The 12880-nt window shown below is 41.6% G+C and overlaps 1 protein-coding gene across 1 annotated transcript in view; it reads right to left on the reverse strand.

Moving 5' to 3' along the window:
- Positions 1 to 288: 288 nt before the first annotated feature.
- TRIM62 (tripartite motif containing 62) overlaps positions 289 to 12880 on the reverse strand; it is a 601096-nt gene continuing 588504 nt past the window's right edge. Inside the window, exons 4-5 of the mRNA XM_044063248.1 lie at positions 3447 to 3562; positions 289 to 2485 (exon numbers count right to left, since the gene is read on the reverse strand). Of these exons, the coding sequence (XP_043919183.1) occupies positions 1935 to 2485; positions 3447 to 3562 (667 nt within the window). The 3' untranslated portion in view covers positions 289 to 1934. The remainder of the gene's footprint in view (positions 2486 to 3446; positions 3563 to 12880) is intronic.

Raw genomic sequence — 12880 nt, forward strand, 5'->3', positions numbered from 1 at the left:
TCTGAACCCCAGTCTCCTCCTCCAGAGGAAATCTCCATCTCTCTGCTTCACGTTGCCACAACCACTGTACAATTTCATTCTTTTCAAGCTGCCTCCTATAGGACCCTCTCATAGGACACACTGTGCTTCATCTCAAAAAATACAATATGAACTTTATGGCATCTGTTTCAGGTATGCCTCACAAAATGGAGATATCCCACATGTGGTACTAGAGTGTTCTCTCAGCTGACAAACATTTTATACACAGGAACAAAACATACAGATACAAAGAAATGATGTAGGACTGTCTGCAATGGCACTGAAATGCATACTTTAATAGAAAAAACACAAAAGTCACCAACAATTAGTAGAACCAAAGAACCAAGGCGACCAGTCACCTTGGTTCCTTTGATACTTTAACAGAAAGTGAATGAATGCTGGACAGGAAACATTGAACACATCAAATGATTTGCAATGACCTCATCAACCAGCTCTCATATTGATGCATTTTATTTACATTTCAAGCAACAGAAGTAAAATAAAACTACCTCCTGCACACCTCTGTAAGACACTGTTAACCCTTAGTTTCAGAGTCAGTCATACAGTGCACACTTCAAAACTCATGGTATGGAAATACTTTGGCAATACAAGATGGATAGCTTGTCAAACACTTTACAACAAAATTAACAATGTTCACTAAATGGCGAAGAGTTTGCTTTCCAAGCTAACACCTCTTCATGAAGGCAATAATTTGGTGGTATCTTGCCTGAGTATTCCATCGAGTTTAGCCCCCCCCCCCCCAAAAAAAATATTTCAATATAATGTGCAACAGTCCAAATGGAAAGGAGAAAATTCATGCAAATCTTTATTCTCAGGAAAATATGACAAGTTCTACCACCATAAATTTCCACTGACACTGGTCAGAGCCATTTTATGGTTCTGCTTGCCAAAAGTATTCAGCAGGTCCAGCTGTGCTTTTGTCTGTTCTTTTAAGTGCTTCCCTGAATAACATCTCAATAAGACAATAAAATTAATTTCCAGCTTCAGCTGCAATTTCATCATAAGAAAAGACAGGAAAGGTAAAGAACTTAAAAGTAATAGCTTATCCGATAAATGTTAATAAATGGACTCTCACACTGCTGCAGATTATTAAATTAATATCCTTAATCTAAATCAATTGTTTTGAATAAGTTACACTTTCATGTACAAGTTTAAAACTTATCCTCAGGTGCAGAAATGTATAACTATTTAATATGCTGGCAAGGCTACCTTAAGAAGCAAGGATTCACATTCATATATGCTTACAAACTTTTCTAAGATTTGAGTAGTTCTGACTGCCAATTTAATTCACAAAATACTATAATTTCATTTGAAAGTCTGGAATTCTAATCATTAAATTTACCAAGATGTAGGTTAAAGGTACCACAATGCTTAATTCAGTTCATGTTCCCTGAGCTGCACATTTGAAGCCCTTGATCCCAAAAAAGGATGCTGTCATTCTATGCGCATCTCTACTGCTGTGCAACCCAGTTTCAGAAAAGCAGTCAGTACAAGTGACTTAACACTAATGTTGCTGACTGAAAATGGGTGTTATTACACAGGGCGATCCTACACTGCATACTGCACTGAAAAATAATGGGCAAACAAGTCAACACAGTTACATCCAAACTGTGTAAGATTTTTGCTCAGCAGTGACTTGCAAACTACAGCATGTTACCAAAATGCCAACATTTAAACCAACTGAGGCAAAAACATGTTTAATTCCAATCAAATTACAGCATTCCATCTTTAAACATCTGCCACAACACAATGCTGATGTTGGAATGAAACACTTAACTTTCAAGATATTTGACATTTAATAGATCAACCCCTCCCAGAAAAGCAGGACCCATGTACTCACTACTAGAGTCACATTTAAGCATCAAGGCTTGAGTCAATAGCACGAAACAACTTCTCTACATTCGGACTGTGTTAATTCGTAAAGGCTGGACATTCTTGCCATTGGCATGACTCTGTCCAGGACTGAAGTAGGGACACAATTTGCCAGGGAACTTTTCTCGAAATGTATACAGCCAGGACATGTCATCAGCATTGTAAAATATCAGGAGGCCTTTTTCATAGTTTAAGAAGACCCCCACTTTCTCCAACTTGGATTTCACGTTCAGTCTTGTCCACGGTTCAGTACAGGCACTATACTGGTTGCCATCATGCATGACAATACAATAGAATCCACGAGTGGGCTGGATCTGGATACTGCCCTTCCGTGTCACTGTATCATGGGCCACACCAATCATCCACTGTGTCTTGTCTGCTACAATAACTTCCCAGTAATGAACTCCACTATCGAAGCTAACAGAACCCAGTACAGACACCTCTACATCAAAGCGTTTTGGGGAATCCTGGAATGGCTGAGGATGCAGGTTGCCATAAGCCACGATAGTACAGTCGTCAGAGAGAATGAGACGCTGGTGAGCTGTGATGGGATCCAATGTCAGTGCAGCTGGAACTATGAAACAAGAACAGAACATTACATAAGTACTATAGCTGCAAAAGAAAACGATTAACATGACTGCTAATGTTGCAAGGCATTACTGTAAAAACCACTGCTGGACAGAGGCACAACAAACTAATGGGCACAGTATTTTTTCATATAAGGGGTGGCGTAAGCCACAACACTTTGGGCTAGGCTTATAAATGCCTTAGGGCAGATAGCCTAGTATAAACCTATGAACCTATGAACATACAACAGGCAAGGCCTGTTCAAATTGTTTTAATGAATGTGACAACTATTCAACACAATACCTTTACCAAATGACAAAATGTATCCAAAGCTATTTATTTCATTTTAATATATACAATATTATCTTAAAAATTATTCCATTTTTTCTGAATACTCATGTACACAAATACAGCATTGTACAAAAAAAGGGTATAATTCTATATTACTATGAGATAGAACAAACATATACATTGTGATCTGGCCCACTGAAAATTCAGTGAGTCTTCCCACAAAAATAAATTCACTTGTGAAACTAGTGATATTAAAATAGGACTGATCATGGTGTCTATGGCTAGAAGACGGTCTGCAAAATCTGTCTTGAGTTTGGCATGAGTTCCAGTACGTGGACCAAATCTGACATTTTATCCTCAGAAATGAAGCAGTTTGTCAGCACAAAAATTACTTTGTGTGGAATACAAGCAAAGAAATGTGACACTGATCCTGCAAACAGGCAAGTTATTAAAAACACACAACCACTTGGTCTGTGGTCATTAGAAGTACACCTAGAAAACAGATGTTGCACCAGAGACCCATGACACTTGTTAAGGGAGAGAATCAGGGTTCGGGCTTCAGTGATGACAGTTAGCTGAAAGAATTCAATGGCCTTTGCCCCCCCCCCCCCAAAAAAAAAGTCACAAATGCAAAGGGAATATGTACAATGGTAGTTTTGCTGTTTCTGGTTCCTTACCTGGATGGATGTCCTGATAAAGAGATTTCCAGATAGTATACTGCAAGGGACCCATATACTTTGAGGTAGGAAAATCCTCATAGGTGAGACTTGTTTCATGGATCTTTCCTTTCAATCTGAAAAATAAGAACTTTTTAGAAGACCAATCCTTGTTTAAAACACTAAAAGAAGGGAGGGAAGTCAGAAGAGGTTTTTACACAGACAGCATTCACAGCACTTTTCCAAAGGCATGACTGATGTATGGAATTGCATATGGAATGGGATATAACCAGGATGCTTAAAAATAATTACTTCTGGATCTTTCTGTGGGACACTAAAAAGCAGGCTGAAAAATTGGGAGAGGTTTTTACACAGGCAGCACTCACAGGAATGTTTTCAAAAACACTACTAACATATGGAATGGATATACCCAAGTTGCTTAAAAACAATGACTAAAAAGTGGTTCACAGTGAAGACAATTTGGCTTTAATGGGGGTCTTGAATCCTACTTGAAGGGATCCAAAGACAATGACACCAGAGAAACAGTAAGGTAATACATTCTACACAACTTCCCTACCTGCCAACCCACAATTCAAAGCTGTAAGAAGGGTGGGGCAAAGGTGGCAGCTGCCCCGGTCTCAAGCTTTTACAGGGTGTAACTGGCAGCTGCCAGTGAGGCACGTTCTGCATTCCCAGAGCTCAGTGTTTTAGTTACTGTGGCAAGAAGCTTGCTATAGTTGTAGCAAGGAGACTGCTACACTTACAGTTCAGAGTTTTGGCCTTCAACTTCAGGAAAGATTTTTTTTTTTGTTTGGTCTGGTGGATGGAAGCACCAGTTTGGGGAACTGCAGAGTATTAACCAATATGTAGCTACAACTCTGCGACAATTTATATCAAATCTCTGCCTTTATTCATATTGCCATTAAAGTTTTGTCTTTAGTATCATATACACCTTTTTTTCACTATTTATGCTGCAAATATATTCCATAGACTACCTACAACCCTTAAGCATAATTAACAAGTGTCTCTGCTAAATGAAGTGGCAACAGTTGACTGTTTCCTCTACTACAATACAAAATTACTTCAGTGATACTCTGCAATACTTCACCTAATGGATGACAAAGGAATTTCACCAGGTCACTGCTGAGATGACTCACTTGGCACAAATTATGAATTGCAAAGCCATAAGGCAGCAAAAAAAAGCCAATGAACAAGCCTCCCTCATAGGTAAACTCGAAGTCTTTTGTAACCACAATGACAACCTGCTGGGCTATAAAGCAATGAGGTACTCAAACATTAACTGAATAGCTCCTCGAGTACCTTGTTCCCAGAAAACTTAACTGAAAGAATTATCTTCTCCCTCTTAGCCTGACCCATGTATTCCCCCCAAACACAGCTATATTCAACCAAAACTCCACTCCTCTAAACCCCTATATTTTCAGCAAATAAAATCCAAACACACCAAACAGCTTTAAAAAAATAACCCCCGGGTGCTCCACTTTGTGTAGATAATCTACCCCTGTGGTTTCTGTACAAGTAAAGCCTGCCTTGTACAGCTTCCAATTCAAAAGTACAATCCCTCTCTGTCAAAATATTTTCCCTCAATCTGGGAAAAAAAAGGTTTAACCACTCTCATACCAAAACATCTAAGCCAAATTCCATTTCAGATTGCCTCAGTTCTCTCCGTTGTAGGTAAGAGACAAATTACTGCATTCACAACCTTCCAATTATGTGAAAAAGAGACTATGGCCTTTCCATTCTAATCCATTTTTTGGTCACATAGGAACACCATGACTACTTTTTCTCTAAGAACTCCTTAATTAAATCTGGCTACCTTGTGAATATATTCACATTCACATCCTTTATTAATCGAACTCCCTTCCAACTTCCAGATAACAATACTCTTACATTTTAGGCAGAGGTGTAACTCAAACCCTCACTCGGTAAAGCAACTGCTCAAACAAGACATTTCCACCATGCCTTCCTGGCTACAGAATGACCACTTTCTATTTAATATTGCCAAAACAAAAGGCATGCTCTGACACTTCTCAGAAAGTACACCTGCGTTAGGAACTTAGCATAGCTGTAAATGTTAATGTTCAATGTTTGCAGTAGTGATAAATCATGGGACTTCTGCTTCAGAAAATGTGATGCCTAGCTTAACTTCCAGAGCTTTTCAATCTTCCTCCTATAAGCCGTGTAGATGCCCTGCTACCTGAACATCAGCAGCTGTCTGGTATAAGAGAGAGATGTTCACCTTTGTTCTTAGCCCTGGTCAACTCCAGGGGGACTGGGCTGAGACCAGAGTATGAGCTGCCTAGACAGCACATGATAGCACAACCAGAAAGACACCCCCCCTCAAGCTCCCTCTCTAAAGACCAGATCAACCTGAGGGGGACATTATAGGGGTAACAGAGAGAGCAACCCAGGGTGCCTACAGGAAAAGTTGAAGAGGCAGAGGGAAAGAAATAATACAGCAGCAGTGAACATATTTGAATGTCTATAGTTATGTGTCATTGTTCACTGCTGCAACAATAAAACCTGGGAAAATACCCAGGGCATACATATATATATATATATATATATATATATATATATATATATATATACTAGGATGGTGACTTCTGTCAGGACTAATTTGGCCAGGGTACCAGGGAACTTAGATAATTGTGGACATATGACCATGCAAGACTGCCTGGGTGCTAACCACTCTAAGGTGGTGTGGCTCTTGCAGGGAAAACTTTAATGTGCACAGATACAGTTTTTGCTATGGAAGGAGTAACAGAAGCATATGCAGTGAGAGCCATTGACAGATAGTCTGTTTATACACAACCCTGTCCTACCTTCCCTTCCAAAAGATATGCATGATGGTTCTGTTTTTTCTTTTCTTTAGTCTTTTCAGTGTAAAATCTCCATTTCCCATCTTGTTCTGTAGGTTAGGACAGACCACAGGGAGGTTAATGGCATGATTTAGAGAAACTTGAACAACAATGTGGCAGAGGTGTGGAGGTTGCCTTCTCTTTGTGGAAAATGAGTAAGGGTCATCTGCACAAGAAGGCCTACAGTTCTGATCATTTTCTGGCAGATGAACTAGCCAGTAAAAAGGCAACTTTTCAAATTAACTATCTAAGGGGTGCCCAAAAGCTGGCTCCAGAAGTGGTAAACAAATTTTCTAATACAAAAATTAAGTCCCAAAGGGGAAAGAGTACTTTCTTCGAAGGCCTCAGATGTATCACCCTTGTAAGCAGCTTTTTTACTGATAAGAAGGAATAAAAGGGAGACTTCCAGGGTATGCAGGCTGAAATTGCTGTCACATGTACCTTCTCTTAGGCATAAGGCAATCCTGCTTTGTAAAGGTCTGACCTGTATTTGAGGATCAGGAAGTTGGATTAGTGTCCAGACCTTTTCTCAGGCATCAAAGAGAGAATGTTTTCCAGTTATTTCCTCATATTTAGGTTCAAACCATATTTGGTTTCCGAGCCTCCCTTAAGGTAGACAGCACACTCTCAGAAAACATTTGCCTAAAGGAGATGACAGCTAGATCATCTAAGCTGAAGCCCTAGCATCTTATACTGTATAAATTACACTCTCTTCTGGGTCAAGAGGTTTGTTTGTTCACACAGTAGAGGCTCCTTTCCTCATTATAAACTCAACAGGAGGCAGAACTGGAGGAGTCTCTGCCAAAAGAGAGCATTTTAGGCCTGTTCTCCTTTATTTTCTGCATTGCCCTGAGGAGAAGAGAAGTTGGTGGAAAGTATATACGGAACTGACCTGCCCATATTACTGCAAAGGCATCTGCTGCCCAAACTGCTGTGATGGATTTGTGGTACAAAACTTTCTAACATAAAAACTTCTGCTTCTGCCACAGTCCATCTGTGGGCCACATCCAGGAGTATATTCCTGTCCTACATCCATCTGAGATAATCTGCCCGGAGCTAAGAAAGGATGCAATATATTCCAAGAGCCCGATTCTTAAGCTAGACACCTCACCACCATGGCGAGCCTGAAAAAAGTTATGGGTGCGTTCTCCCTTACAAAATGTTATAGTACATCACTGTCATGTTGCTAGGGGGGATATGCAGGACCCCTAGCTGCCAAACTGGTTACAAGACTTTGATGCTGAAATTACTGCCTTCATCTCTTTGAGACTGTTATTTTTCCTCTCGGCTATGTCCTAGTTCCCTTGGATTCTCAGGTTTCACTAAGTGGGAATCCAAGTCTATGTCTGAGGAGACCATGGTGACCGAGTTTCTGGGTCTAGGCTGACAGACTCCATATTTGAGCTTCACCCGTTTTATCCATCTTGAGAACTCTTTCTTTATACAAGGCAATGTGGAAATGGGCAACTGCTATCAGTGATCACACTGGCACCATTTGTTTCTTAGGGACCAGTGGACATTTCTCATGTGGAACCTTGCCAAAGGGGCATCATGGCTGAGTAGGCCATGAACACCCATGCTCTGAGGAACTCCCTTTCAGTAATCTGAACTTCCTATGAAATGGAGGCAAAAATACAAGGGCAGGAACAGTACCTTCTGTGGTAGAAGGAATGCCCTCTGACTTACAATGTCTACAATGTTCCCAGAACAGGATCTTGCAATGGTTCTGAGCATGTCCCAGTCTTTGGACACAGGCCATGGAAAAATGATGTACTGTATATATCTCCTCTAGGACTGGTGCCTGAATCATGCAGTAAATCCAGGTAGGGGGAAAATGTGAGAAGTCCTTGATTCTGCACTAAGCAGTTACTGGAACCAGGCACTCCGTACACACCTTGGGTGCAGTAGATAAGCCAAAGGGCATGCAAGCAAATTAGTAGCCAACACTCATCTTCAATTCTGAAGTACTATTAGTCTGTCCTGACTGTTGGGATACAGAGGTTGGGATCTTCTACATCTATGGTAACCATAAAGGCTTGAGGAAAGGCAGAAGAGCATCCAATATTAGCATTTTAAATGTTGGCTCTTTTAGAAACCTTCTTAAGTTTGATGGGGCTATCACTGGCCTTCCATAGGCCATATTTTCTTGGGACAAGAAACATTCTTTTGTAAAAACTGTCTGTTGTTCTATACTCTCTCTCTCATAGCCCATTGTTTCACAAGGTTTAGTAATACAGGTTTGAATACATATTTTTGATCTCCAAGCCATTTCGGAATACTTGAGAACACTGGTTTTAATGAATTAGAGTTTGTATCTTTGTCTCAAGACTCTTAAGACCCAAGAGTCCCATGTGGTTTTCCCCCACTCTTCCACAAACAGTCCCATAGGACTCCCTATTTGTGGTGATGGTAATGCTCAGTGGAGGTGGGTTTGGGGATGTCACTGGAGTGCAGCTGAGATGTGGAGGGAAAGAACAACCATTTCTTGTGGGATCTTGGCCCCAAGGGCCCCCAGTTCTCCCCTCCACCCACTGTTTGGTCAGATTCTGATGTTCCCTTCCACTAGAAGCAGGCAGAGGCAAACGGCAAAAGGGAAAGAAAGGAAAGATGAACAACCAGCTCTTTGCAAGGTAGATTTTACTCTATTTGGTAAGGGAGTGAAACAGCTGTTTCATAGGCCACACTGTCTTTCACTTTTCCTAGGGCTTCTTAAACATCTGTACAGCATGAGGTCCCAAAACCAGCTCCTAATCTAATGGGGCATTGAGAAGCTATGCTTTTACATGACCTGGGAAATGACTGGGTCCTCATCCAGATATGCCTTTTAATAACTGGCTTCACTGCTACTGCCCTGCATGATGCATCCATTGCATTGTAGCCACACTTGATGAAGAATGCTTGACAAGCTGGGAAGTGAGGTTACATATTTCTAGAACTTGACCTCTTAGGGCTTTGTCTGGTCTCTCTCCTCAGCCTTCTTTGTCAGCTGGGGCAGGGGTTCCTCTGATAAGTTAACACACACGTTTAGGAATTAAGAGCCCTGAAGGCCACGGTGGTAGAGACACAAGACTATCTTTACTTTCCCTAACATTGGGAAGGGGGTACTTGATAGCAGCTGCTCTAGACACCATGGTGGAATCCAAAGGAACAGCAGCATCAGCAGTAGGATTATTATGGAGGTTATTTACAGGAGTCCATAACCATGTAAAAATGGTCAGGTTTTCTGGGAGCAGGGGTTTTGCAGTCCAAGTGTTCATTCACAGGAGGAACAGCTACAGGGTTTGGCTATGGAAAACCCATAAGTTCTCTCTACCAGAGTAATCCTCAGGGCAGTGGTTAATGTTGTCACCTCACAGCAACAGGTTCTCCAGTCTGATTCTAGGCTGAGGTGCCATCTGTGTGGAGTCTGCATGTCCTCCCTGCATTCGCGTGAGTTTCCTCTGGGTGCTCCGGTTTCCTCCCACATTCCAAAGACAAGTGTCTGGAGTGTTTTTCCCTGGGCCTCTGTTGAAAATAGCCTCTCTCTTAGTCGGACTTTCCTGGTCAACAAATGTTAAAATAAAATAGAAAATAAAATAAAAATAAGAAATTCTATGGTAAGGACACAGTGGATACAGTATCCTCAATTGCTGTCTCATAACTAAGAGGTGAGGGCATCTGGTCCACCACAGGCCAGTTAATCCACCTCTAAGTCAGAGGAGTACAATTCCTCGAGGGCGACGACAGATTTTTTCACTTCTTACTGTTAAAACAGGAACCCCTGACAATGATGGCTGCAGGATGTTAAGGAAATGTACAATGTCCTGAGTTAGACTCATAAGAATTTGTGAGGGGGAATCTGGAGCAATGATGAGAGGAAGGCCCATGCAGCTCAGGCTGAGGCAAGAAGACAGATATCTAAGGCAAAATGCTAGACATCTGAGGCTGGGATGCCTCAGTCCTGCTTTTGGGCGTGTTGGCTGCCACTGAGTTCTCCAGCCACAGACAGGCACTGATGACTTCTATTTTAGAGTTTCATTTATCCTCATATTCCAGAATTGGGAGTGTACTGCCTTCATTATATCAAAATATGGACTTCAGAACCAGACCTCCACGAAAAGGCACTCAGACTGACTGAATGTTGATGGGTTTTGACACAGGATTACATGTTGTTATGTCAATGACATGGGTTACCCTAAGATGCATGTCAACGGCCTGAGTTCAAGAAGGCAACAGAGTAGGGATCTGTAAAAGTGCATCATTAGATTTGATATCCTCGATCCTAGGGTGGCCTTTAGACTTAACGGCAATGTCACTGGCCTCTTGGGGTTCCCTCTCTATAGGATGCTACATTTGTTTTGAGGGGTGCATCCACACAATTTAGTAGATGCTACTGAAGACCTGGATGATGTATGCAGCCTTTTTTTGGCTCAGACAGTTTGTAGCTGCTCACACTAAACTTCTAGGAGTGACTATAGATGAAAAAATGAAATTTTACCTCCATACAAAAGATGCTGTTAAAAAAAATCAAAAGCTTGTCATCCTCAATTGGATAAGTCCTTCTTAACTGACAATCTAAGAAAACAAATAACTACTGGATATCTTCTCCCTGCCCTTCTGTGTGACGCTCCAATGTTTACTAATCTCCAAACACAATCCCATCGACTGGAGCAATGTTATAATAAAATAGCAAAACTTGCCACCCCCTTACCCCACCAAAAACTATCACTGCCTTACCCTACAGCAACTCCTATGGACAGAACTCTCAGGCTTCCTAGTCAATTCATTCTCAACAGCAGCAGCTCATATCCTGACCTACAGTCCTGAAAAATGCCTAGGCCTGACTCATGTTCTCCTACAATGCACACCAAATAGAAACGTATGCTCAGGTGGCGAGCAAATGCTTAATGTAACTAGATCCAATGACCTAGCAGGTGATTCACTTTTCTCCTGCAATGTCAAAAATGTGGGACTCTGTTCCACTCCTACTAAGACTAGTTAGCAAACTCAAGGCCTTCAACCTGCATTTAAAGCAACATCTGATCCTGTGTTTGCTCTGGGTAAAATAACAGTGCATGAAATCTGTTACGGCACACTCTACTTCCTCTTACTGTACTCGCCCCTTCCCCACTCCCTACACACCCTTTTACTTCCAAGCCTTTTCTCCTTCCTTTCTGCTACCTCCACTCTTCTCCTTCCTTGAGGAACACATCTGCGCTCAATCTTCTTTTTCTGCTCTTCTCTAGACTAATGTCTCTACCACCCTCCCATGCCTGGATAGCACTCATTGAAAGAAGTCAATGAATGATTTTACCAGCATCTGTCTTGCTTAGACATGGCTTTACAATCTTTTTTCTACATACTGACTGCTGTAATGAACCTATTTGTTCTATTACTACCATACAATAACTCTACTCTGAATGTATCTGTTGCACTTACAATTGTTCACTGAAATTTATCAAGACTCTTTTGGAACTTTTGTCTCTGGGCCACCACTGAAAAGGGGCTCTGCCCAGTCAGATCTTCCCAGTAAGCAAATACAAATAAATAGGTTTCTCAACTTCTTGCTATCCTGGTTGAACCTAGTACAATGGGGACAGCAGGAGACCTAATGTTCCATCCTTTAACAGAAAAAGAAACGGACTAGGAAAACCATAGGTTCATAGTATAGTACTAGGCTATCTGCCCTGGGGCATTTGTAAGCCTAGCCATAGTGATGTGGCTTTTGCCACCCCATGAAATGGTACAAAAATGTACAGAATAAATCTAGAATACTGTGCCTCTGTCTAGTAGTGACACAATGAAGGTCCCCTTATACAACAGAATTAGTTTACTGTGCCCCTGTCTAGCAGTGACACAGATGTGACCCCTGGGGTAAACTTACGATCTCCCATCCACTCATCAAGATTTCTCTTGAAGAGAGTCAGTGAGGGGCTCTGCCTAATACGAACTGGGATCCTGTTCCAAAGCATGGGAAGCCTCTGGGTTATGAATCTATCCCTCCAGCATGTCCTATTCATACTTGTGCCGAGGTTTAAGTCTTTAGCTCTCGTGGTCCTGATGGATTTGGATTTTTTGAGGTGGAGCATGTCCATCAGATCCTGATTGGACATGGCCTTGTACGTCAGGCAGAGATCACCTCTGAGCAGGCGGTATATGCTACTGAATATAGCTGAAGTTTCTTTAGTCTGGCAGAATAAGACATATGTTGGAGACCCTTGATCCTTTTGGTGAGGTACTTTTGTGGTCTCTCCAGCTGTTGCAAATGCCAGGTGAGGTACATACCAAATGGGGCATTGTACTCAATCATGGGTCTGATGAGGGAGGAATATAGGGGTACAATCACATCCTTGGATCTGGATGTGAATCCCTTCATGATGAGGTGTGCAAGGTAGAATGTTTTTCTAACCACTTTGGCAATGTGGGTGCCAAATGAGAGGTCACTGTCTACTTGGGTCCCTAGGTCTCTGATTACTTTTTCCGTACTCAGTGGGTTGCTGTCTATGTGATAATTTGTGGGTACTTTGTTTTTCCCAAAGGGGATGACTAGACATTTTTTGGCATTTAGTTTAAGGCCGTGACTACGGCACCAGTTGT

Source organism: Protopterus annectens, chromosome 2.part1 (genome assembly GCF_019279795.1).
Source record: "Protopterus annectens isolate FY-2018-M chromosome 2.part1, PAN1.0, whole genome shotgun sequence".
In the NCBI taxonomy this organism is placed as follows: domain Eukaryota; kingdom Metazoa; phylum Chordata; order Ceratodontiformes; family Protopteridae; genus Protopterus; species Protopterus annectens.